General features: G+C 42.5%; 2 protein-coding genes across 3 annotated transcripts in view; one reads left to right on the forward strand and one right to left on the reverse strand.

Moving 5' to 3' along the window:
* Positions 1-14784, reverse strand: part of EXOC5 (exocyst complex component 5) — a 28288-nt gene extending 13504 nt beyond the window's left edge. For both annotated transcript variants that reach the window (XM_071426170.1, XM_071426169.1), the window contains exons 1-10: positions 14620-14784; positions 9979-10070; positions 7436-7583; positions 6874-7068; positions 2665-2729; positions 2204-2232; positions 1948-2057; positions 1467-1511; positions 1218-1358; positions 47-129 (exon numbers count right to left, since the gene is read on the reverse strand). In XM_071426170.1, the coding sequence (XP_071282271.1) occupies positions 47-129; positions 1218-1358; positions 1467-1511; positions 1948-2057; positions 2204-2232; positions 2665-2729; positions 6874-7068; positions 7436-7583; positions 9979-10070; positions 14620-14646 (935 nt within the window). In that variant the 5' untranslated portion in view covers positions 14647-14784. The remainder of the gene's footprint in view (positions 1-46; positions 130-1217; positions 1359-1466; positions 1512-1947; positions 2058-2203; positions 2233-2664; positions 2730-6873; positions 7069-7435; positions 7584-9978; positions 10071-14619) is intronic.
* Positions 14785-14786: 2 nt separating this feature from the next.
* On the forward strand, positions 14787-26453 carry AP5M1 (adaptor related protein complex 5 subunit mu 1). Its single transcript, XM_071426171.1, has 8 exons — positions 14787-14945; positions 20825-21470; positions 23087-23314; positions 23777-23916; positions 24634-24719; positions 24821-24936; positions 25165-25261; positions 26284-26453. The coding sequence occupies exons 1-8, from the start codon at positions 14878-14880 to the stop codon at positions 26364-26366; spliced, it is 1464 nt and encodes a 487-aa protein (XP_071282272.1). The 5' UTR covers positions 14787-14877; the 3' UTR covers positions 26367-26453.
* Positions 26454-27501: the final 1048 nt, after the last annotated feature.

The following is a 27501-nucleotide window of genomic DNA, read 5'->3' on the forward strand; positions in this document are numbered from 1 at the left end:
TTCCAATAGCTTCAATCCAATAATTTCATCATTGATATATACATACCTTGTATATAGATCATAGAGGTTTTTAAGATACTGTTCTGCATCTGATTTCCTGTGTTCTTCCAGCTGGTCCTTCACATAACTCTGCAAAATTTGGTACATCTGTTAGAAGATTAACTGACAAGCAAATGAAATACTCACTACTTCCTAGATTATATAGAATTTCCTGCACAGTGTAGATCTTACTTAAAGGAAATTCATCTTTCCTTTGGTTTTACATCTCTAATTTACACTTCCTGCATTATCCACAGAGGGGGTTAAACACTTGTAGAAGTGATTTAATACTACAAAACAGTAATGTGTGAAGCAAAGACAAAAGACAGATGGCTTTGAAAATATGTCTGACCAACTAACACAAAATCCCCTTTAAGAATCAAAAGCACCAGAGGCCTCAGAGCATTTCTGCAGTGGACAAGGCAAAGGAGATGGTTACATATTTGCTTATCATAATACATACACAAAGCAGATACAAGCCTAGAGCCTTCTTATCATTTGAACAAAATATAATATTTGAACAAAAATATAATTTAGCATAAAATACTAATTCAAAACTGACACACAAAACTGGGGGTGAAACACAAGCTCAATCTCTACACTATGAGAACAACATCTACAGGGAAATTGCTTTTTGCAAGGGAAGTCATGCTGTTGGACTTTAAGAACTTAAGTGGGTCTATTTGCAGGATGAAAAACTTAGTATTTTCAATTACTCTAGATTTTCATAAATATTGCATTAGCTGCAAGACAGTACTCACAACATAAATGATTTTCACTTATTCAATGCTAACCTCACACACAACACCCAAATCCAAGAATGAGCAAATTAAAGATATGAAATGTGGAAGTTCTTTTCCTCACATATTCTTGGTAGGGGGCATAGAGAAGAAATCAAACTTGTGTATGACATCTCATGAATTACCCAATGAACACAGCAATTCCCTAATGATTTTAATATTGAGTATTTGCAGTCACCCTGTATTCAGAGCACAAGGAGATTTATTTGATATGGGCTTGAGCATCTGTCCTAATTGTTACAGAGCAATGAGGTGATTCTACACCCTTACACAAAGATTACAAATACTGTAAATTCTCATTAACTCCTATTACCAGGTGAAATATTTCTTTATTAAGAGGTGCCTCAATGAACTTCAACATGTTAAAATTTAAAATACCTGAAGTTTAACTTCAAAGATATTTTGAATGAGTTTGGCTAGCACAGTCTCTGGATTGCTAAAGATTTCTCCAACTTGCTTATTCACTCTCTGGCAGAGAATGGCAGCATCTTCAAAGACATCATTCCTCAGGAATGCACCCTAGGGATTGAGAAGCACATTTCAGAATATATTTCCAACAACCTATAGGACTGAATAAATCAATAATGTAATGTAAATAAAGAAATGATGTAAAACAAAGTGCATTACCTCTTGACACTGTTTTATGTACACATCAACACAGTGGGAATAGCCCTGTGGAAGGAAAAAAACAACTTAATGTTAGAGCAGGGTGTTCATGTTTCCAGTGCAAAACAAAATCAAGGAAATACAAAGAACAGACTTTTCCAAACTCATTTTTCTCACATCTCTAACATAACTCCACTTACCACCACTCTACATGGATCTATACCTCAAGTTTCAACATTCTTTCTCAAGCATGAAAGTCAGGTCACACCCATGCAAGAGAAGATTATCTTAGAAAGTTCCCCACAGATGCTGCCCCCAATCCCCCTCATCTCTCTCCTGTATTCCCCTGCACTTGATTTCAGATTGAGCACCTCAGTCCTGAAGTGACACAATATCTGAAATGAGGGTTGTGCCCACACAAATACCTTCACTCAAAAGAGGCACTTATTGTGCTGTGGGTTGATTTTATTCACATATTTAAATTAAGCCCCTCAGCTTTTACCTTAAAGTGAAGCAAAACTGCTGCTACTTCTCTCATCCTGGAGATTTCTCCTCTGCGCTGAGCACTGGTAAACTCTTGAATTAACTGGCACTCTAAATCGTGGTACTTACCTGGAGAGAAAAGGGGATAACAACAAAAACCCATCAGGCTACGGAATTCAGGCAAAAACTGTAATACTGACAGTATTGCTTACTTCTTTAATCATCTTTAACAATTCAAATACAGCAATATGGATTGAACTGGATAGATAACTTACTTGCTATCTTTGATTTTACTTCAGAAAACCTGTTAACAACAACAAAAAAAAATAGCATGATTAAATTCAAATCCACATCACATGAGAAATCACAGGCATCCTGGATCATGAACAGCAGGCACTCTGCTTAAAAATGAAAACATGCAGCACAAAGACGACAGAAAAGTTCCCTAAAAACCTACAAGCATCTAATTCAAATCTAGCATTAAGTCAGCAAAGCAAAATTATCCCATTAAAAGTCTGTTAAGCAGTTTAGGATGTGTATGTAAAGATGATCCTACAACATGAGTGCGTGAACACAAATTTGAGAATAGAGGAGAGAGAAATAAGCACACAATCCAGCTCAAAAGCTCCATGAATCCCTAAGCACAGCACCAAAAGGGGAGACAAGGGAAGCATCAGAAAAATCATAGCTGTGTGAAGATTTACTTTCTTAAAAAGATGTTCAGATAGATTTTTACCTGTCAAAAGGCAGTTCCTGTGCAATCAAATGCAGTTTCTGAATAATATCAGCTGCCTCTTTAATCTGGTGAGAGGAAAACATGACAGAGTCATTAAAGAAGGTCTGATTTGGGGCTGTTCCTTTCCTCCCCCTGCACTGTCCAATTTTCATACACAAAGTCCCTATCTCTAAAGCTGGTTGAGTTGACATACCCATGGAAGAGATCAGCCCCTCCAAGTTCCCATATGTACTTTTAAGATGCTTAAGGTATTTTTCTTTAACATAAAGTAATATAGGTCAAAATGTGATGAAAAGTCATATTACATGTTCCCATTGGGGATGTCTGTGGAGGTGTGTGAGCTGTCTGGACAAACAGCTCATACCAAAAAAAAAGCCATGACCATGCTTGGCATGGAGAGGGGGAAAAGGGGAATAAAACAGAGAATTCTCCCAAAGAAGGAGAAACGTAAGATGGATTAGAAACTCTGAGGTGCAAAGCAAAAATCAAGATGGAAGTCAGGTAATTACAGAGCTACAAGATAAGAATAGCTGCATGACTACAGAAGTTAATGAACAGGTACCACAGCATGCAAATCTGTGCTCTGCTCTGGGCAGCAGAACCTTTTATCAATTATTTTTCCACCATCAGTCAGCACAGGAAGTGCATCTAAGCAGTGCTTAGTGACTGCTTTGCTAGGCTGAATAAAATGATGGAAAACACAAATTTCAAAATGTGGGGAAGGCTTCAGGCTGCAACTGAACTTGAGTGGATTTAAAACCTGACACAACTGGAGCACATCTGATGAGGAGCAGCTGAGGGGGCTCAGCCTGGAGAAAAGGAGGCTCAGGAGGGACCTTCTCACTCTCCAAAATTCCAGGGGACAGCCAGGGGGATTTGGCTCTGCTCCCAGAGAACAAGGGACAGGACAAGAGGAAACAGACTCAAGTTGTCCCATGGGAGGTTTAGATTCACATTAGAAAAAAATTCTTCATGGAAGGGGTTGTCACTGGCACAGCTGCCCAGGGCAGTGGTGGAGTGCCCATCCCTGGGGGATTTCAAAGCCATGTGGATGTGGCACTTGGGGACATGGGTTAGTGGTGGCCTTGGCAGTGCTGGGGGAAAGGCTGGGCTCGAGGGTCTCAGAGGTCTTGTGCAACCTGAATTATTTGATGACTAAAAGCTTTATAAGCTGGCACAATGGAGAACATGCAGAATTTGCAGTTTATCTTGTTCCTCCAATTAGTGATGATCCAGGGAACTGAAGTGAGAGGGAAGGAAGTAATGAAATCCTATTCTGCCACCACTTAGAGCAGGCTGGATTAAAACTTTTCAAGAATAGAAGCAGACACACAGGTAAGAATAGAGAGCACAGGCATCACACCAGGCTGGTTGTTCAGCAAAAATAGGGGCACTCAAAGTGTATCCATTCTGACTATTAAGAGCAGCTTATGTTTTGAACTGTCAGCTTACAATAGCCTCTTAAGGCAGAAGCTGCTACACTCCTCAAATAAATCCAATGAAAGAGCAGTTATTTCTATTAGCTTGCAGCAACATTAATACCTAACAACTGGGATCTGTGCAATTGTCCATATATTAGCAGTTATTCACCAAAGCTGCAAAATCAAAACAAACAAAAAAAACCAACCAAGAATTCCCACAAACACAACATTTTCTTTGTTTCCTCCTCACACAATAGCTGTTAACTAACTTAGATTTTATTGAACTCAGGACTTTTTCTATGCACAAGAGAAGCCATGACAAATCAATTCTCCACAGTTTCTGCTTAAACCCGGACATCTTTAATTTTTAATTGAATCGGGCTTCTGTAAACCATTAAAACCAAAATAAATATTGATTTTTTAAAATACAACTTAAGGGCTATAATGTATCTGGGAAAAAAACAACTGAAAAATCATAGAGAAATAATGGCAAGGGAGAATTTTAACACAAAACATGCACAAGTGAAAAGGCAGAATGAAATAATATTAAGTACAGAACATAAACAGAGAAATGGGCATAAGAATAAGAGTAAATATATTAAGCAGGACAATGTTATTGAATGATAAACAAGTGAGCTGCTGATCATTTTGACAGTTTAATTGTGCTGGAGTGATTTGCTCACCTCAAGAATCTTTAGTACAGGAGAAAGATTGGTTAGCTAGCAGCACAAGGGAAATTATAAGGATTCAGAGGGTGAAGACACAATGCACAGAAAGGGGACAAGCCAGCAAGGAAAATCTTCACAGAGGTAAGTCAGAAATTGCTCAGTATGGCTGGGAGAAAGTGGGAAGCAACAAATGGAGTGCAGGGAAAGAAAGGAATCCAACAGATTTTAAGAACAGACACTATTGAGAAAAGTATCAATTAGAAGATAACTGTACTATGTTCTTTTTTGTGCCTCTCCTCTCACAGTGTCCCCTCAATGTCTCAAAGAAAAGCCCACACTTGTGAGGGCTGGCAGAGCACAAAAAATCCTAACACCCTCTAAAACATTATCTAAAACCCCCATCAGTTTGAAGATCAGAAGACCCTGGCAAAGCACTAAGGCTTCACATTTAAGAATGTTTGTTACTATCTCATACTTTAGAAGTATTTTTAGAACAAAGATGCATAAAGATGTAACAGCTCCTGTCTGGGCAGGCTCTTTTACAAACACTTCTTCAAGTTATTGTTTAAATCAGGGGGGAAAAGTTCAAGAATCCCCCTGGCTGAAATTAGCCCCAGTAAGATAACTTGTATCCAGAAATTCTTGTTTGTGTTCCCACACCCTTCCCCTGCAGACTGGCACAAGACTTAGGGCCTTTACATTTGTCTTCCTCCAGATTTGATGAATATCTTATTATTCTTTGGGGTGTACAGAGATTCATTTGTTTACAATTTCCACATTCACCCTATTTATCTACCAAATTTTTCTGGTTCTCCAACAGGATGTATCATGAAACTTTAATTTATAAATAAAGTGAAAGTTGAATTCTTTGAGCCTCTTGAGCAGACAATACATCATTCTTGAAGTTATATTTTGTTATTCACCATGTTATTCACCATTAAATATTTGTAAAATGCATGTTTTATTAGTCCTTAGGAAAAAAGAAAGGAAAGAATTTATGCAGCTCTGGGAAAGGCTGTCTATAGAAGAACTTCCCTTATGCTGAAACCTTTCTGTTTCCCTTGGAAATCAGGGAAGATTTTCCTCTGCTCTCTCTTGAATTAGGGCAAGCTATCAACTAGTAATTACCACATACCCACAGACCATGAATCAAAAGGCACTGTGCAAGTGACTCCTTGGGAATACAACTATATAAAATGATTAGCTTTTCATTTCCCTGAGAGACACCTCCAGCTCAGTGGGGAGGGGGTGACTATTAACCTGTTCTCAGGTCTCCCATGAGCTGCACATTTCAAGCACATATTTTTCTGCTGAATGTGCAAATCAATTTTTGCTGAATGTTTGCTGTTTCCACATATTATAATTTTTTTTCCTGACTACTACCATACCACTGCACAGAATTTAAGGAGGGAAGGAAGATTCTTCAGGATACATTAAAAAAAAAAACCCAACAAACCCAAACCAACAATTTTATTTAAACTGCATTGGGAAATCCAATGTGTCCTTTTGCTTAGAGCTGGATTTTTTTCCTTCAGTTTATTTCTGTTTGTCACACTACTCAGATTATATTTGCTTCATGAACGTACTCTTGAAGCACAAGAAAAACAAAATGCTTGAACGTTTCTTTGAAGTTTTCCTGCCTGGTTCCTCTAAATTCCAAGGGTGGAGACATAACCACAGGACTACACAAAGCCCAAAGGCATGCTGTGACAAAAAGGTATCCAAGGCCAGTGGACTGACCCAACAGAGCAAAGTTGCACAAAGAAGTTGCATTCAGAAACGTTCTGCTTTACAGGATGGATCTGAGGCAAGGGGTTCAAAGGAAACAGGCAGATATTGTACTGCACTCCAAAGTTGCCCTCCCAGCGTTTCCCAAATCTCCGATAATTTCATAAAATGAAAAATGCCAACATTGCCACATTAAGCATCGTTGAATACAAGTGCTTTATCAGCAATCTGCAGCCCAGTGCTGTTAATTTCCATTTCAGAACAATGAAACTTTAACAAGTCAGTCACTCAGTGGTTTGAAGTCTGACCATGGTAAGTCATGGTAGCAGCTTGTAATTAGGGCAGTCCCGCTTATTGCTTTGAACTGCTTTCATCCCGCTGACAGCCCTTACCTTTTCAGAGTTTGTAAAAACATCAGACTTCAGCTCTCCATCCAGAAACTCATTAAAGTATTTCATCAGCTTCTGAGCCTCCACAGCCCGTTGCCGTGGCGTGTTTACCCCCTCCAGCTGGTCGCCAAGGTGACAGACCTTCGTTGCTACATAGCTGATGTGCTCATCCAGCTCTTGGAAATGTTGGAAGGCAACCTGGAGAACACAGACACTAAAATCATGATTTCCATTTCATGTACTACAGGAAACACAAGATTTCCTTCAGGAAGAAGCCCAGTGAACGCAGGTGCTGCATCTCAGAACTGCTAATTAATTAATTATACACAACCCAAATAAAGCTTAGTGGTTTTCTTTAAATTATTGTGAAGACTGCCCACTTTCAGCATTGCTAACACTCCTTAATGGAACATGCAGATGAGCCTCCTTTGATGGGAGAAATTGTCATGAAATCCTCTTTGTTCTTATCTCAAACAGCAACACCCTGTACCAAGAAAAGTTAAAGGAGCACAGGATGCTTTGAAAACTTGCACAGCTTCCCACTGACTCTACCCTTTGGATTTACCTGGTTGCTTTTCTGCAGCTCTTGTACTTTCTTGGCAAATTCCTTTGCTTCCTTCTGGCACTGTTGTTCTAGTTTCTCCACCTTCCTCTGAATCCTTTCATCCATTACCTGTAATTCTTGGATATGATTTACAAATTCTTCCAATAATCTGATTTAGAATAAAATACAGGAAAACATACTTTAGTTTGAAAGACACTGTCTTCTGAAGAGTTTAAAAGACCTCAAAAAAAAAAAAAAAGCAACTTGCATACAAGGCTGATCTAACCATGTCCAACTTAGGAATGTTTCGAGATTGAAGATTTAAATAATTAAATAAATTTAAACTTTTAAATTTAAATATTTTAGAAAATAACAGTATTTTTTATATGACATTAAATATTTTAGAAAAATTCTGCTTCTAAAATTTTGTTTTAAATTACATCACCCTGGTGTACCACTCTATGACAACATAAAAACTCTGTGCATGGTGGGCCAAAGGAGAGAGGAGCACCAAAATATTAATCACTCAAGAATGTGGCTCTGCCACAGATACAGAAATCCCTACATCCCCATCTTCCCTAAATAATGGAAAAAGAAATCCCTACATCCCCATCTTCCCTAAATAATGGAAAAAGAAATCCCTACATCCCCATCTTCCCTAAATAATGGAAAAAGCTTTCTTTTTCCCTCATATGGAAAAAGAAAGCTTAGGCCACTACATCCCTTCATTGTAAGGGATACAGCAGAAGAATATTCTCCACATGTTACTGTAAAGTTGGCAATCAGCATTACAATGAATAATTATTAATAAGTAACTGATACAGCCGTAATTTCATAATGTTGTTCTGACTTCACTTCTTCCTATACCCATTTTAGAGGGTTTTTCTGCCCTCTCCCATCATTAACTTTTCTTTCAGACTCACATTTTACTCCTCCCAATCACAGTACATCTGAATGCATTCTTGAATTCCCTCTGTTCTTTTCATTCTGTTCTCAACATCTCTCCCTTTCTCATTCCTGTTTTTGTCCATTCTGTCCCATTTCAGTCATATTTTCAGCTCTTATTTTCTAAATATCCCAGTCATTGGTCACAGAATGGTTTACTCCCAGATCCTCCAGAGCCATAAAACTCATGCTAAGAACTGAAAACATCTGAAACATTTCAGAACTTTGCTGTCCAGGTTTAATGTCAGAAGAGGCTTTTAGCCCAGTCAGTTACTTGAGGGCACAACTTCTTAAAGGAAACTGGACTGAGGCAAAAGTTGGTGACTCCTCTCCTTCACTCTCTGCTTGCCAGAAGCCCAGGAGCAATCTGCACATTGCAGCAGATTTCACAGAAAGCCACAAGGAACACATCTAAATTTACAGAAGTATATTGAAAATCAAATTTAAACAACAGTGACACAAAGCATTCTTTCCAACAAAAGCCTAGAGAAATTCAGGCAGTCTCTATTAATTTTAACAAACTGATTCAGGCTGGGGTTTGTTTTTTAAACAGGTCTTGTGTCAACTCTGCACTTATTCAGCAGCACTGCTCAATATATTGAGAAAGGAAAGAAGCAGAAGAGGCAGCTGCTGGTCAGGTTTACAAATGAGAAATAGAGACTCCAATACTCTTTCTAGCAGAAAACAGAAAAGAAAAAAAAATAGATGTTTCTTTTTCAATATTAATTTTGGCTCCCTGCCCAATACTAGAAAATGCCACAAGAAAAATATTTATTATTGCAGGTTTCTCCTACTTGTCCTGAAACATATGGAAGTGCCTCCCAGAGGTTCACACAAGCAAACCAGCAGAAATACAGAAAATCTGTTAAACTAAGTAGGAATTTGTGCAAATCATCAACTACCCTGATGTATATACTGGGCACAAGCACAGAGAAAGAGCTCCAGGGAATAATGTTGTGCATTTCCAGGCTGCTGCCTGCTTCCAGCACACATAAAGCTCTGCATAGGATGCAGGCCTCAGACTAAATGTCAAGAGTTCAGCATTTTGCTAGAAATTCAACAATATCCTTTCTCTCCTCAGATGCCTCCAAAGAGGCAGAGTGCTCCAGAAGAAATGTCCTTCAACTGTGTCAGGTTCATCTGCTGACATTTTAGTAAGTCAGATTAGTTTATCATGAGATCTCATCCCCAGAGCTGCCTCTCTTGCTGTTCTACCTTTCTGTGCCTTTTATTTGCACACTACTGTGTCTTAAAACAAGGCAGCTCAGGAAACTAAAGTAAGAAACTCATTAAATTGGCTTAACTATCATAACAGTGAAGCCTCATATTATGCTTGAATCAAGCAACTGTCTGACAAGCACAAAACAATATCAATTCTCCTTCATTCAAAAGGTCTCAATCAGAAAGTGACTTTCCCTACTCATTACTGAATAATTAGTTCTGAATAATTGGCTCATGGTGACAAATGTTAACAATTCTCCCACATGAAAACCTCCTTGGACACACAGCACCACTATACACAGGTTTGTGTGGAATAAATACATTGAATATATGTGGAATAAAACAGTACAATTAGAGATACATCCACTTAGACCATTGTGCAATTTATTTTTTTTTACCTTTTGGGATCGAAAGCTTCTCCACCTCTGGAACCTCCCCCAGGTGTTCTCCATGCCAGTCGTTCAATGTATTCATCTGCCACAAAAGGCTCCTGGCCACAGAAGAAAAACCCTTTACAAAGTGCCACAGCAGGCTGTTCCTTCAGCAGGTGCTCACACCTCATTCTGAAAGTGTTTAGAAGCTTTACTATAATCAAAAGTACAGTGCTGGCAATTACTGCATCACCTCTTGGGCTTACATAATTATTGTTGAGAACACTGCTTTTAATGTGATGAGTTGGAACATCAAGTTTAGATATTATCAGGCTGCTTGCAAAGAATGTGTTGCAGGTCTGGGAAGAGCTGGCTCTAAATGACATTATTTGGAGCTGAGTTTGTGGCTTGTCATTCCAAAGTGCCTGAGCCCTGCAGCTGATTTGAGAGGTTACACCACCCTAAGCCAGCCATCAGCAAAACACATCAGAGAATTCATCTGCCCACAAAAATTGTGTGGCAAAATAAAAGAGTTTTTTTACAATTGTTCAACTCTGTCACACCACAGCATCACACACAGAAAGAACTGACCAAAAAACCCAGCTCAAAAATCCCAGCATGAGATGCCACTGGATGCAACCCAAGTGCAAGTGCAGAAACAGAGCAGAGAAAAATGAGGAAAAAAGGCATAAAACCAGAGGATTCATTTAATTTCCACAAGTAGAATAAACAGGGTATGAGTGATACTTAAACTCAAGGTTACAAAAGTTTCTTCCATAGTATTTGCTGGTTCTTCCATAAAAACACCACTCAAGGGTAAAGAGTTAAGATTATTTCTCTACCCAACAATATTTTCTGAAGGCAGAGGCCTCGTTTATAAACCCAAGACCTTCACTTTTGGCTGACTTAATACTTACACCAGCTCAAACATTTCATCACATAGTTAATACTAAATTACTCTAAACACAGTCCAATTTCTATCATTAATAAAAATAATATTTATCACTTCAGCAGCAGTGATTAAGTGCTAAAATCAGCACTTCTAAGACCAGTAAGAAAAGTATTCTCACAACCACCAGGATTTTATAGAAAGCTTTTGAGTTATAAGAAACAACAGTTCCAAAAGTGTGAAACAACCCAAAACAGAGCTGGGAGTGGCTCTGGCTAATAGGAGTATTTGATGAAACAACTGAATATGCCACCACTGCTTTTGATAAAACTTGGTTGAAAAGAAATGAAAATAATAAAAAATGAACAGATCTCAAGAGGTATTCCATTGGTTACTGTATCAATATGTCTGAAACTTTGTCACAAGGAATAAGGAAGGAAAAAACAGCATTACAGAGTTAGTTTTGAAAGTAAAACCGAGGGTTGAAAAGCAAATACTGCATGTTCAAGGTCTGTTTCCTCAGAAACAAATTATGCCCTATCCAGTCAGGCCCAGCCACTAACCAGGAAGATAAAAGATTTTTAAATACACTTTGTTACACACTGAATCCTGACAGACATGGCAGAAATTTTATCACTCAGTAACTCCTCATGCACAGACTAACTCAAGTAACTGTGTTGTGCTCAGCCTCCTTGGCTAAAATTCAAAAATAACTGGTTGATACCACATAAAAACAATTTCCCTGCAAGTCACTCATCTCTTTAACCAAGTCCTTCCTGATACACAAGGTGAAGTTTCCTTTGCAAGAACCTTTTTCATCAAAAGCCACAAGGCCACGTTTTCATGCCAAGTGGAAATTCCCTCCTTATGCCACCTGGGTATCTAAAAGTTTGGAACACTTTTATAATTTAATTACAGGTGAAATGAGTCATTCAGAGCAGTAACATTCCCTTAGGGGAGGCCTCCAGCTTCCCAATTACCTCAGGGCTCTGTGCAGGACTCCTCCTTTATATGAAAATCCACATTTTTTCCTCTGAAGATGCTGTAATTCACCACTCTGGTTACAAGGATACTAAAGCCAAGTATGGAAGAACCCTGAATAAAGGTTTACTGACACTGTGTGTGCAGATAACATTTTCTACATTTCTCCCTTCTAAAAGATAATTCACCTACACACATTTAATGGCTTTGAATATTTTTTTCATTTCTGTAAAACAACATTCACAAAGTTTTTCTGCAAGCCTCTTCTCCTAAGGAAATCTGATTTAGATGCCTCAGAAGCAAAAAAAAATATTATAATGTCAAACTTTTTCCACCTCTATACACTTATATGCCTCTCTACACCTCTAAATATTCCTTGGGTGCACATGTACACAGCCCACCTGCAGCTCCCTTCCTGGAAAATACCTGTTCTTCCAAGAACATTTACACAGGAGACTTCAGTTTTTTAATCATATAAATACTGTTGTATGTTATTTAAGAAATATTAACTAGAATGGATATTATGTGCAGAATATAAAATGAGCTTTTTCTTCCAATTTTCCACAGAGAGTGTGTTAAAAATAATCTACTTGATTCATAAGGAATAAATGAAGTTCAACAGTGTCTTTCTAAGACATGGTTTTCCAGGTTCCACTGCAGATCCAGAAGTTTTTACTTTAGTTTGTACCTTCCATACACATTTGCCTTTTTAAATGCTATCTTGATAACAGGGTTACTCATAGCTGACAGCTCCTAGCTCCTGTTTTAAGTCCCCTATCCTGTTCTGCAGAAATTGCTGAAAATCAGCTATTACAAATGTCATTTGCAAGTCCTTTGCCTGTTATCAGATGAGCCCCAACAGTCAATTTCTTCAGCTTTGAACTTCCCTCTGGCTCCAGATGAATTAACGTGATCCCATCCATTCAGCCAATACTACTGATTTAATAAGAGATATGCCTGAAGTGGGTCATAACCTGGTTTGATCTGGTGTTTACAAATGAAACTACACTGGACACAGCCAGATTAAAAACCAGTTTAGAAGTATCCACTGTTAAATTATGCTTTAAGTTATGTGAGGGAGAATTCAGTTCATGTTGTGCACATTTTCAGCACAGATCCTGCTACACAAATTCCCATATCTGTACTGAAATTTACTTAAAACACACACTCATGAAAATATGGAAATCAAATTTCAACCTCAGCAGACAGCTAAGGGGTACTCCCATAACAAGCACATTTTTATGTTCTTATATAAGGCATAAATTTCAAACTAACCAAGTAGGCAACATTAAATTAGTGGACATCAACAAAAACTCTCTTGCCTTTGGCGTGAAAGAGAAGTGAAAGCAGAAGAGACAGAAATACTGGATACCATTCTTGAAAAACATAATTTCTAGTCCTAAACTCCAGGCAAAAGTCTCACCTAATTTGCAATTTCATCTTTATTCCTATTGCAAAATGGAAAAAGTTGTTGCACGACCCAAAGCAGCCAAAACACACAGTTTTCTTTCCAGATTCAAATTACCTCACACTCAACACCCCACAAAGAACAGAATGGCACTGTCATCATGTTGAGAAATCAAGGGGCTCCTAGAGTGGTGCAGGGAGGGTACAAAACCTGGCATCCAGCTACAGGAACACAGTATTTTAGTCCTGCCATTTTTTAAAGCTAGGCAAACCAAAAGATGTGAGTCATAACACTTGTGTGCCATCACAATGATTCATAAATTCAAATGCACACAATGCATTTACATAAACCCCAGATATAGGATCTTCCAGAGAAACAGGAAGAGCCTTTCCTGAAGGCTGGGCAAAGTGAGTGCCAGTGATAACCCAGCAGAAGAACAACCAGCTCCTGAGTGACCTGGAGAGCAGACACACCTGGGGATGACACCGTGTCCCTGTGAAGAGGAAGCGGGGACACCACACACTTTCTGTTTACCACAGGTCACATCATGAGAGCTCACGGTCCAGGCCAGAAGCTGAAGCCAAAGATTCACAGAACGGTTTGGGTTGGAAGAGACCTTAAAGATCACCTCGTTCCAACCCCCCTGCCATGGGCAGGGACACCTTCCACTATCCCAGGCTGCTCCAAGCCCCATCCAACCCGGCCTTGGGCACGGCCAGGGACGGGGCAGCCACAGCTTTGCTGTGCCAGGGCCTCACCACCCTCACAACCGCGAGTGTGATAGCATTCTTCCTAATATCTAACCTAAACCTGCTCTCTTTCAGTTTGAAGCCATTCCCCCTGTTCTGTCACCACACATTCCTATAAAAAGTCTCCTTTCCATCTTTCTGGCAGGCTTCCTTCAGGTGGGAGATGATCCTCGTACGTCTCTTCCAACTTAGGGCATTCTGTAATTCCAGGGGAAGAATCTGACAGACTCCTGCTATTCCTGCCCTGCTCCTGTGTGGCCTTGGCTGAGCTATTCTCCATCCTCACTTCCACCGCGGGTAAAGGGAGGGCAAAGTCATTTCTTTATTTCATCCCAGCCCCACCGACACCGCCACGCCGGGGTCAGACAAGGGGGTGCCTTCGGCAGAAGGATCGCGGGGCCGGGCCTGGCGTGGCCCTGTCACCCGCCCGCTGCCAGCACCCGGCAGCCGGCCGGGAGGGAGGGACAGAGGCCCTGCAGCGGGGCAAGGCGGGCACCGCATCCCGCGGGGCGGCACCGGGGCTCCACCGCCTCCCCAGCCCCACACACCGCCCGCCCTTCCCCGGGGAGAGGCCGCCGCATCCCCTCAACCAGCCCAGCCGGCCCGGCCAGCGCCGCCCGGCCCGCGGGGCCCGCACCCACCTCGAAGAGCTCGGCCGTGGTGGCCATGGCCGCAGGGAGGGAGGGAAGGAGGGCGGCGGCCCCTCAGCGCCCCTTCGCCGCCGCCGCTCCGCCGCTGCCGCCCATTGTGTCCCCCGCCCCGGCAGCAGCAGCGGCGGCCGCGGCGCCGCCTCCGCCCGCCGGAAATGGGGCTGCGCCGGGCGGTCACGGCGCGGCCGCGGCTCCTCCCCGGCCGCCATCGGCACCGGCGGCATCGCCGCCACCATCGCCACTGTCGGCATGGCCCTGCGGGCGCTGTGGCTCCTCAAGCACGACCCCGCGGTCGGCGGCGCCGTGCTCTTCTCCAGGTAGCGATGGTACCGAGCACGGCGGGCTGGGCAGGTCCGAGGGTCGGGCTGGGTGCCCTGGGGAGTCCCGGTGATGTAGAAGGGATCCAGGTGCTCTGAGGCATCCGAGTGCCCTGGAGGGACCGGGTCTTCCTGGGGGGAGCGGATGCTCTTGGGGGTCCGGGTGCTATGGAGAGAACCGGGCGCCCGGCGGAGAGCGGATGCCCTTAGGGGGCGCGGATGTTCCTGAGGGGGATCGGGTGCTCTGGGGGTCTGGAAGTCATGGAGGAAATCCTGGTGTTCTGGGGGTCGGGATGCCCTGGAGGAAATCCTGGTGCCCTGGGGGGTTCGGATGCTCTATATGTCCTGGAGGAAATCTTGATGTTCTGAGGGGATTGGGTGCTCTGGGAGTCTGGATGCCCTGAAGGAAATCCTGGTGTTCTGGGGGGTTCGGGGGGTCTGGGTGTCCTGGAGAAAATCCTGGTGTTCTGGGAGGTTTGGGGGTTCTGGGTGTCCTGGAGAAAATCCTGGTGTTCTGGGAGGTTTGGGGGTTCTGGGGGTCTGGAAGCCCTGGAGGAAATCCTGGTGTTCTGGGGGGATCGGGTGCTCTGAGGATCTGGGTGTCCTGGAGGAAATCGTGGTACCCTGGGGGGTTCGGGAGGTCTGGGTGTCCTGGAGAAAATTCTGGTACCCTGGGGGGTTTGGATGTTCTGGGGGTCTGGAAGCCCTGGAGGAAATCCTGGTGTTCTGGGGGGTTCGGAGGGTCTGGGTGTCCTGGGGGAGGACACTGCTGCCCTGTGGGGCAGATGCAAAAAGACCAAAACCCATCTGATACTGAAGAAATCCCTCGTCTTGTCCCAGCGCCACTGGGTGCTGTGCTTTTCTGACTCCGATTTTCCAAAGTTCAGAATCAGGGTCGCTTCATGTGCTTTCAACTAAATATGGGAGCTTTTTCACAGCTTCTGCATTTTGCACGTGAGTTTCCTTGCTCTGTTCCTCTTTCTTTTTTGTCACTGTGAACATTTTGCCCGGCTCTTCTCCTTCCTAACATGGTAAAGGACAAGGCAGTGATTGTGAAATACTGTCAGATTAACAAAATTGTATTTTACTTATATTCTCTTCATGTTGTTCTGTAGCTGTACATAAAATAGAGTACTTTCAGACAGAAATTCAGCTTTCCATTTGATGTTAATTTTTTACATACAAATACATTTTAAAAAATTATTGGAGGACTTTTAAGTTACTGAACGCTAAAGATGGAGGAACGCTGTTCCTCCAAAGGAACAGTTTTTATTCAGAATTCTTGCAGAAGGAAGACTTTGGGCTAGGCAGGTTACTTTTGTTGGGCTGGCAAGATTTGTTACCCCTTTTTTTTTTCTTCTGTGACTTCAGAGAAATCCAGACAATGAGAAGAAAAATAACTGGGGCTAGGGAAAGTTTGTGGGGGAAAAAAAAATAAAGACCTGGATAAAGTGACCTACAGTCTTAGTCTGAATTCAGTAAAACCAAAGGGAGAACCTAGGAGTAAAAGAAAAAACAACCAAGAAAAGAGTAAGTAGACTATCTTCCATCTTCAGGTGCAGACAGATCTCTCCATTGGACACTCCTCTGATTGTTTTAGGATTAGTATTATGGTCCTTGTATTACCTACAGGACTAGAGATGAGGCCTCCCCTCTACAAACAGAGATAAAGAGAAAGCCTTGTCCCCAAAACCTCGGAGAGTGTAATCACCACGGAGCAGGGGGGTGGTGACAGCGGTGTCTGAAGTGACTTGTCACACAGTGAGCGCCAGAGACAAGGAGTGGCACTCCTTTGAAAAGGGCAAACTATCCTCGATGCTTCAAGTGATTTCCAGACTTAGATCTTTCAAGTTCCCAGAGGAAATAATAGGGCCGTGGAAGCCCCAAGTTTATCCTCCTAACTGACCTTAAATTCAACAAAGCACGCAGACAATATAAAGAATGCCCGGATCACATGGAAACTGTTGGTTTCAGGACTTAGGCACTCAGCTGGAGATACGTGAGCCCTGATCTTTGACCTCAGGGAAGACATCAGGGACATCAAAGCATTCCCCCTCCCCTTTTTTTTTTTTTTTTTTTGAGCTGCTCATAACTTAATTCAGGCAACAGGGATGGTCTCTCTCTTGAGTCACCGAAGCTCATTCATCCCTGAAAACTTTCATCTCTTTTTTTTTTAAGTTTGCATCACTTTCTAGAAGGGAATACTGAAAAACTGGGATCTGAAGGGCTAACTAATGATCTAATGCCTCAGCTGGTAAAATTCAATGGGAGGAGGAGGTGATTGTGGTGTGGAGAGAGCTTCAGCAAATGGAGCAGAGAGACTGGGACTTGGCTAAGACAAAACCAGACTGAAATATCTCCTTTTCCCTTGTTTTGGAAATGTTGGCCAAAAACAAGAGCTGCTCACCAAGGTTACACATAGCCACTTATCAACACCCTGGCTCTGCAAAGCCTCATAAATTTTAGAGCTGTAAACCCACTTTGTTTCTTTGCTCTCCAGAATAAAATGTGAGACCACAGGGAGGTGTTTTGCTGTCATCTGTATCCTGTTTATGAGTTTTGTAGCTCTGGCTTTGCTCTGTGTTTGCTTTTCCCTTACCAAGAAAAATATAAAACAACCCCAGAAGCCCTTGATGCCTGATTAGGAATCAAAGAAAAAAAAGCACAGTCACTGAAAATAAGCCTGAGGAAGTGTAGCTGCCTGCAGCTACTCAGTTAAGGGAAGATGATGTAGGTGGGACTTAAAGGCAACAGGATAAGATCCATGGGAGTGCTCAGGAGCAGGAGGGAAGTGCTGCAGATGGAGGTCATAGATATAACAAAGTCTCACATTGCTGGGGTTGCAAGTTCTGTGGCAGTTTAGGAAGCAGACTGTCAATGTGTCCTTAAAAAGATGTAAAAAAAGGACACCAAATGAGGGCCTTTATATATCTGTGCAGTATTTTTCTCCCATGTTGGCCTGCAAGCGTGGCTCTGACTGCAACCAAACATCTGAGAACATCATCTGCTACAAGATGATCCATAAAGTGATTTAATTCTGTGTGTGTGACCTGTGAGGGGCACTCTGAGGGCCTGTGGATAACTACTGAGGAGTTATCCAAGACAGAATGTAGGAAAACCAGACTTCATGTCAGAGACACTCAGGGGAGTCTGCAGTTCCAAACCAGGGCAAAACCAGTGCATTCATGGGAGTAATATTTTTTCTTTTCTCAGGTGTTTATTAAAAGACAACTCCTCAGTTCCTCTTGATGGATTTAGGTTACCTTGAAAAGAAATTCATCCCACTCCCCTTTAAAAAACAATACTGCTGTAGGACAAAAAAAATCCCAGATATAGTTTTAAACATTTAATATGATATTCCTCAAGTATTATCTCTAGAAAACTTGAAATGAAATGGATCTATTGGTACAACATAGCAATTCTAAATTGTACAAAACCTCTGTCCATGACGCTATCATTACATCTTGGATACTTGATAAAATGAAATTATGAAAAAGTCATAAAAGCTTTAAATAATATATATTGCATGTACAGTGGGGAATTATTGTTATTGTTATTATTGTTATAGCACTAGTATATTCTATCTAGGCAAAAAGCTGTTGTAGTTGCATTTCATTACATAGAACATCCATTTTCTTAAATATCTGAGAACTTGTCTTCAGTGTGATCTCACCTCTTAGAAATATTTTGAAGTTCTGCACTGGTGGGAGTCATTCCTTAGTGTCATACAAAAATCTGTACCTTTGTGTGACAGCCAGCATAGATGGACAGATTCACATTTTATTTTAAAAAATAGGTATTTACTCATAAGAATGCATTTACTCAAAGTGTAGACTTGCTAGAAGGAACCCTAACTACTCATGGAATGGTTTTATTGACAGTGATTGATGTTCTGATCCCACCACAGCTTCTATCAAGTTATTGCAGGCTTCCATGTACACAAAGTTATTTTTAGGCCCAGCAGGTTTTGGGGAGTTGTTTGAACAATGAAGAGAAACCCAATATCAGTAATCCCAAGATTTTCATAATGCTTTTGCAGCCAGAAGAGGGCTTGGGTGGTTCTGCCCTGGAAGCTCTGTTTTGGGGTGATATTTTGGGTGGCCCAAAGGTGCATTATGGGTTTTGCCTCTCTTGTTGGGTCCCACAGGGAGCTCCCCTGATGGGGGAAACCCTCCTGTGACAGTTCTGTGCCAGGACAGAGAATTGCACGGGACTTTTTCAGAGTTCAGCTTGTTGTTTATTGTTATCAACATTTCTGGCACGCCATCGACACCAGACTTAGCACGCAGGAAAGCACCACAAAATGGCTACAGATGTACAGTTTCAGTGTCTTTTAAAGTTGTTTCATCCAACTAACTCTTAAAACTTATTTATTTCTACCTTTCTACCAATAACTCATCCCTTGTCTGTCCGTGTAACCTCTGCACTGTGGCTTTCCTCACCCAATCATCCTGTGCCACCAACACTGCTGAAAATGGAGTAGATGAGGAGGAAGAAGCAGCCCGAGACAATGCCCGAAATCCTCCATATTGCTTCCTATCTACTTCCATACTAAAACACCCCAAAACCTAAATTTCTCACCCTGTGACAAACTACACTATATTATCTGTTTCACACTCTGGTAGACTCTAGTCCATCCAAAGTCTTGGAAGCCCTCTCCATGGGCAAAGGTTAAAGGCAGTGCTTCTCTGGGAGTCAGGACCCCTCAGAGCAGACAGAGGAATATTCCCTGTACCCTGGGTTCCAACAGCACATGGCACTGACAAGCAGTGCTTCTCTGTGAGTCTGTCAGAATCCAGGGAATTCCTCTGGCTGCCCTGGAGGGCTTGAGTCCCTGCCCAGGGGGCTCAGAGACCTTGGCACAGAGCCCAAGGTCCCTGTGCCTTTGATCTTGACCCATGGAAAAAATCACCAACCTTAAATGAAGATTTACAAGCCACAAAAGTTTAAGTAGAATAATAATTAGTTTGCCACAGAGTGAAAAGTAGAATTTTGAGGTTTTTAGAATGGGGGCTTGGGGTCCCAAGATGGAGGAATTTGGGCGTGCCTTGTCCTTTTTCCTTCTTCCTAGCCTTCATCTTCTGGGTGATGTTGGCACTTTTAGATTGGTTTAGAGTAGAAGCTCACTGTCTAACATAGGTGATAGGTATTGGGGAGTTATGGTAAATAATGCATGTGACAGTGTTCATAGGGGTCCGAGGATGAGGGAAGAGATGAGGATCTGACTCCATGTTTCAGAAGGCTGATTTATTACTTTATGATATATATTATATTAAAACTGTACTAAAAAGAATAGAAGAAAGGATTTCTTTCAGAAGGCTGGCTAAGAATAGCAAAAGAAAGAATGAATAACAAAGACTTGTGTCTCAGACAGAGTCCAAGCCAGCTGGACTGTGATTGAACATTAATTAGAAACAACCACATGAGACCAATCCCAGATGCACCTGTTGCATTCCACAGCAGCAGATAACCATTGTTTCCATTTTGTTCCTGAGGCCTCTCAGCTTCTCAGGAGGAAAAATCCTAAGGAAAGGATTTTTCATAAAAGATGTCTGTGACAAATGTACACGTAGTTTTTAGTATAAAAAGACAACACCACCTCTGAGGTGGTCAGTGTGCCTCTGACTGACCTGCTAGACACACCTCAGCAGGTTGGAGAAAGAATGTTATAGATAAGAAATAATAAACAACCTTGAGAATGAGAACAGGAGAATTCTGACTCCTTCTTCGACTGCTGGGCTGGGAAAAGAGGCTTGTACCTATCTCAGAGTCACCCTGACCAGCAGAGCTTCCGGGAGGAGTCAGGACCCCTCAGAGCAGACAGAGGAGCATTCCCTGTGCGCTGGGTTCCAGCAGCCGCTCCAATTCCCTCCCCGCAGGCGCTACCCCACGGTGGAGCTGCGCGCCGAGGCCTTCAACGGCTCCACGCGCGTCCCCGTCCCCTCGGACAGCGCCTTCCTCAAGGCCCTGCTCCTGGAGCTGAGGCTGGTGGATGAGCACCTTTTCGTGGAGCAGCGGGACACCTGCACCAGGATCAACCACTCGTGCGTGCACTCCGTGTCCACCGGCGCCGGCGAGCTCTGGCCCGTGCTGGCCTTCCACAAGAGCGGCCTCATCTACGCCTGCGTGCCGCTGGTGGAGGGCAGCCTGGAGCCACGGCCGCCCCTCCTCACCGTCAGAGGGCTCTCCCAGGGACTGGCTCTCTTGTTGGGCATCATGGACTACGTCTCTCCCAGCCGGAAAAACGAGGCCGAGCTGAGCGCCAAGGTCGGGCAGCTCCGGACTCTGCTGGTCCAGGCCTGTCCCCTGGGCACCCCCCTGAACACCAACATCCGCAGCCTGAACGGCTCCTTCGAGGACATCCAGGAGATGCCTGCGGATAAGGAACAGCCAGCCTGGAGATCCAGCACCTACAAGGGCAAACCCCAGGTCAATGTCTGCATCACTGAGAAGGTCAAGTGTATGCAGTACGACCAGAGGGATGTGGTGGACACGTGGCAAGTTTATGGAGCTGTCAACTGCAAGGTGAGAGCGTTTGATGTGCAAAATAAATACTGACTTGATGTTAAATGATGTATTGAGTTGAAAATTTTCCCAATTTTTGTTGTCTGAGTCACATGCAGGAGTTACTGGTACCTTTGACTGTAGGGGGCTAGAGTGTAAGAAAATAAACATAGTGTAGAAAGTAATTTTACCCCTAAGGAGTTGCAGCTGGGCCAGTTATCAAAGATTAGGAGCAGGCTACAGGTGTAACCAATGAGAAGAGTGCTATAAAAGAGTGGGGTGGCTGGGTGAGAAGGGAGCTGGAGTCAGCTGGCTGCTTTGTGAAGAGGAAAGAGTCAGTGCTCTGAGATACTGCCCACAAGAAACATCAAGAAGGTATGAAACTTTTGGGATAAGGAGAGAGCAGCATGGAAACCCTGCAATAAGATGACAATATTTGACTGCTTGGCCACACTGCCCTTACTTTAAATTAATCACTGAAATGCCTGAATTAGACAAAATATATCCAGGCTGAGATGTCTAAATGCCTTCTACAAGTGTCTTTACATGAGCATTTTTAGTTATTTTTCCTACCAAATGAAAGTTTATTATTAAACTTTCTGCCTTATTCTACTAAAACAAAATTTTGATCCCACAAATGCTGGTGTTTCATGACATAAGAACAGTTTATAAAGAACCTGGAGAAAGAAACTAGTTGTATAATTATTTTGGATGGTTTGTATGTGACAGTGGTTTTCATTGTAGCATCTCAGAATGGTTTGGGTTGGACAGGACCTTAAAGATCATCTCATTCCAACCCCATGCCATGGTCAGGGACACCTTCCACTCTCCCAGGTTGCTCCAAACCCTGTCCAACTAGGCCTTGGACATTTCCAGGGATGGGCTTCCCTGGGCATTGTTTAATATTAAAATATCTCATTATTTAATATTACAAACTGGGGACTATTTACTCAATGCATCCATGATAGTTATGAAATATATTAAAATTTGTAACTATAATTTGTACCGTCATTCATTCCTTGTTTTGAATTATGCTTAGGAAGCACACAATATTATCTTGGCACACTATATTTGGAGCTGCCAGTGTTTTACAAGGAGAGAGACCTGCTAATCAAGTGGGAATTTAATTATTTGCATGCAGTGGGAATCTCATCTCCAAAGGAGGCTGACCTAAATGCTGCACTTCCAAAGGCTGGGTCATTTCCCACCTGCCATGCTGGTAGGGATTGTGTGGGTGAGGAGCTTCCTGCTCTCAGAGGGACAATTCCCAGGTCATTTTGCAGGGTGGGTGGATGGCCTTATGCAAGAAGAAAGCCCAGGTGTGATTGTGGCCTGCTGGGGATGAGACAAGGGACACTCTGCTGTGACAGAGCTGGCATGGGACCAACAGAGGCCATCCAGAACATGCTGGAATCCATTAAGTGGGTGGTGTGAAAACAGCCTAATTAATTAAATTGTCAGCCAGTGTGTGAGACTGATGTCTTAGTACTGGTGGTTAGTACTAATGATCAATGCCAACTGAAAATTGGTAGGGATTTGATTTATTTTTAATGCTAAAAATGTGTTTTATTTTTGAAGGTCTCACTGTGACTCGATTCAGGTATTTTAGACCAATGTCTTGACTTGCTTTTGCCCAGTGTGACATCGAGGGCTCGGCGCCGAGCGTCGCCCTCAGCCTGACGCTGCCGAGCAACGCGCCCCCGCTCCAGGACATCGTGGTGCATCACTGTGTCACCTCCGTGCACCCTGCCATGCTCCTGTCCACCAGTGCTGAGCCCCTGCACGATTCTGTGTACAATGGGCCTTACAAGTTCCCTTTCATTCCTCCTTCAGATTCCTTTGACCTGTGTTACTACACTTCCCAGGTAACAGCACACTCCCAGCTAACATTTCTGTTAGTGTTCAAACAGAAATGAAAACACCTGTGTGGGCATCAGCCCACACGGGCATGCTGGAGTGAGTTTGAGTCCAATATAGATAATAAAACATTATATAAAATGGTGTTTATGTAATACACTGCTTGGAAGGCACTTAAGGACTTGAGTTGTCTGAGTCACCTTCAGGAGTTATTGATATCTTTGCCTGGCAATGCTGCTCTTACTTTAAATCAGCCACTTAAATGCTTGAATTAGGCAAATGATATCCAGGCTGAGATGTGAAGTGCATGCCCACCAAGTCTCTGTTATCACCAGCAGCCTGAAGAGTTTAGCACAGTCACTAATTAATGTTTGGGGTCTTTTTTAAAGTACTTTATCAATGAACACTGTATAACTAATCTTATGGTGATGGTGTTAATATATCTTGAGAATGAATATAGTTTTTTCCAGGTTCCTGTTCCACCAATTTTGGGACGTTACCAGCTCGTTGAAGAGGGATCACAGATAAAAATAACAGTTAATTTAAAGCTCCATGAAAGCATAAAGAATTCTTTTGAGTACTGTGAAGCTCGTATACCTTTCTTCAACAGGTAAGAATAAAGAAAGCCTAAATAAATTTCTTCCATTTCTCTGTTATCTTCCCAAAATGAGCTTGTCAGGGCTCAATATAACAGATTATGCTCTATCAGGGTGCTACCAGTGAACACCAATCCTGGTGAAATGAGGTGGAATACAGAATTATACCAGAATATTTGGTAACATTCCAAACACTTCTTAGTTGCTCATCCTGTTTCCCTGTGGTATCTTCTCACATGAAACACTGCCACAATCCCCCAGGTGGATTAAGCTGGAGATCACTTCCAGGCCAGGGTTACCTGTTCCTTAAGACTGCTAATCCTAGCTGCAGATCAGCTTATCAAAAATATAGTTATTTCAAATTAAAACCATAGTTTTCATCTAAGCCTCTCTGACAGCTGCCACGACCGTGCTGCCTCCTAATTATCATGAAAATTCAAAGATGGAATGATACAAAGTTGCTGATGCTGATCATAGTGTTAGTAAAGCACTATCAGTGAACTAAAACATCAACAGCTCCTTTATGATTACTGGGCTGAGAGCACAGTGATTTCCTCCTGCTCTGTAATTTCTTCTCATAAATTAGCAGTGTGCTCAGATAGGTGTGATTGGTCTGTAGGCACATAAATAACGTCTGTCAGCATTTCCTGGCTTTCTGTAACAAAACAGGCAGTAACAAATGCTGAATGATAGTGATTGCAGTGGTTTTCTTTCCCCTCTCTCCCATCTAGGGGCCCCATTGCTCAGTTAGAGTACAAAGTTAGTTATGGCCAGCTGGATTTGTTCCGGGAGAAGAGCCTTCTGGTTTGGGTCATTGGTAAGGAGCTCCCCCCTGTGACTGCCCTTGCTGCCCCAGCCCCTTCTCTGCAGCCTGGGCACAGCTGGGGGACGTCTAATGGATGCTGTCTCTGCCTTTAGGACAGAAGTTCCCCAAATCTTTGGAGGTTTCCCTGACTGGAACTCTGTCTTTTGGCACCGCGGGCAAAGAGCACCCAACTGATTATGTGTGCACAGGGAACACTGCTTATGTCAAAGTAAGTCACAGCCTCTGGGAAAAGAGGCCTTAGTAGCCAATTTTTATTGTCTTCAATTGAAGATACATTGATTTAAAATCTCACATCCTCAGCATGGATTTTTGTTTTCCTGCCTAGAGGATTTGACATCCTGTCACTTTGGAGTACCCTTGCACACGCAGAGTGCCAGGATTTGCACAGCAAGGGTGACAATGTGCATCTGATTGTGTTTTCCCTCTCTTCTTGTAGCTGTATTTTAGGATCCCAGACTTTACACTTACTGGATGTTACGTAGACCAGCATTCTGTTCAGATCTTTGTTCCAGGGAAGCCCAAAATTACTGCATGTGAGTTGCTAGAATTGTATTGAAGTTATGAACTGGCTATCAATGACTAAAATTACATAACTGAAGTTATGACTTTTGTTCTCTGCCTTTGAGTTGGGGGTTTTTTTGTGATGTTTAATGCATCCCTGGAGAAGGGACAGGCCTCTCCCTTTGAGATGAGTGCTCTTACAAAGTCAGCTTCTCTCTGGGGCTCTCTCCTCTCTGCCCTGTGCTGGTTCCTATGCTCTCCATAATGGCAAAACTTTTTGGAGGACACGGTGAATGATCCTCCCTAATCTGACCCCTTGTTTAGGACACCTTTGTCAGAGACATTTTGGGTGGGTTGGCAGTGCCCAGGTGCAGAACTCAGCTCCTGCATGCAAGGTGACACTGCTGCTGTCAGTGTCACCACACCAGCACCTCTTGGTGCATGTGGCTCTACACAGAATGTGTGAAGCACAACCCAAATCTGCTTTTTGTTAACACACGAGCACTGCCAAGCCTGCACCAAAAATACCCTAAATGGCACACAGAAAGCACTCATTAAACTTGAGCAGCTCTGCCTAATGGAAGCATTTTTATTTGTAGCTGTCTCTCTGCTGCAACTTCTGCCAGACATGGTAGCAGAACTCAGTAAATGCCTTTTGAAAAGCATGGTCTACATTGTTAATTTTGTGACAGGTCACACTCAGCCCTAAATTGTAACACAGAAAAAGCAGCATTTTTATGTTTTATATTGAGTGTGCAATTTATATTCATTGAGCAAAATCCAAGCCATCCACCTGCTTTTGACTTAACCTCTGTTTGAATTTTAAGCTCATGACTGATACATTAGTAAAGGTAATTGAAGCTGAGACTTTAAATGTCTCATTATCAAAAACGATTTTCAAATAATAGTAAGAGTCTTACAGTTTAAAGAGGCCATTATACCTTTTCTGTAAACTGGTAAGGATGGATTAGTAGTCACTTAACTTGGATGAAGGAATGTCTGATTGTGAGGCACCCTGTAATGCTTATTTTTCTTGCCTGTTTTTTCCCTTTAGCCCGGGAATTGATTTCTTCTGATTACTACATCTGGAATTCCAAAGCACCAGCACCTATGGTATTCAAACCCTTACTTGACTAATCTACTTGGGAATAATTTTAATATTTAAACAAAGCACAGTGTTAATGAGATTTATGTCATGATACAGTAAAATAAATGTTCTTCAGCTCTTTTGCTTTCTTTGTGTTCTTAAAAATTTCTGTTGGTGGAAAATGAGAGGTTATTTGTCTTAAAACATGAGTTGGGTTTAAATGTTTGAATTCTGGCTGACAGCCTAGAGAGGAAAATTTGAAATGTACTTGCTGTGGCTGGCTTTACTTTCCCTTCTAACTTTAACTGGTACAAAATATGTCCCTGGTGTTACAGGCACAGACATTGAGATGCCCAGTTAATTCACTGGTTTCCCATTGCAGGATGGGAAAGGTTTCAGCATCCTATTCCTGTCCTGGAGTCACAAGAATCTCATCAAAGTCCAGATTCAGAGAACAATTCAAAGCAGAAGTTCTGTTATTTTTACAAGATGTGTACAGAATACACACCAGTCAGTAATTCACAAGGATTGTCAGGAGGAGGAAGATGGCATGAGCAGCACTTCTGAAAGTGGAGGCAATTTTAATGAAGGGATCTTTATTTCCTCCTCCAGCAGAAGTGGTGAGTTCCCTTGCACACATGCCTGGGAGCTGCTTGCTCTGGAAGCAGAGGTGTGAACTGGGTTTTCCAGCTCACAGAACTGGTTCTGAGGAGGCAAAATCAGCTAAGTTTGCTAGAGATTCCAGAAACTTTCACTGAGCTGTTTTTCCTGGAAAAGTAGGTGGGAAAAGTCTCAATTTACAGATGCAAACCTCTAATTTTGAGATCTGCAGGAACACAGGAAATGGACTTCAGGAGAGTTACCAGGAAATGTGCAGATTCTGAAGGGCTGGTGAGGAGGTGCCAGAACCTGGAGAGCAGCACAAAAGCAGAGGATGCTGATTCCTAACAGAGCTGCTCCTGCCCTGCCTCCTGTCTCACTGTGCTCTGTGGGGTAACTCAGATCAGGGATTGTGCAAGGAGGGAATTTTAAGCTGCAATCTGAAAAATACTTGGATTGACAGAGTAATCTGATGGGTTGGTAAGTGTTCTAGAGGTGGAGATGCTGTTGAGCTGAAGCTGCTGTGCAAACTTAGAGCTGAGCCCTGTTTCACACAGGTGATGTGTCTGTTTTGTTTAGCAGTAA

This window comes from Agelaius tricolor, unplaced genomic scaffold, assembly GCF_023055355.1.
Source record: "Agelaius tricolor isolate 1412-34295 unplaced genomic scaffold, bAgeTri1.0.p SCAF_5, whole genome shotgun sequence".
Taxonomy (NCBI): domain Eukaryota; kingdom Metazoa; phylum Chordata; class Aves; order Passeriformes; family Icteridae; genus Agelaius; species Agelaius tricolor.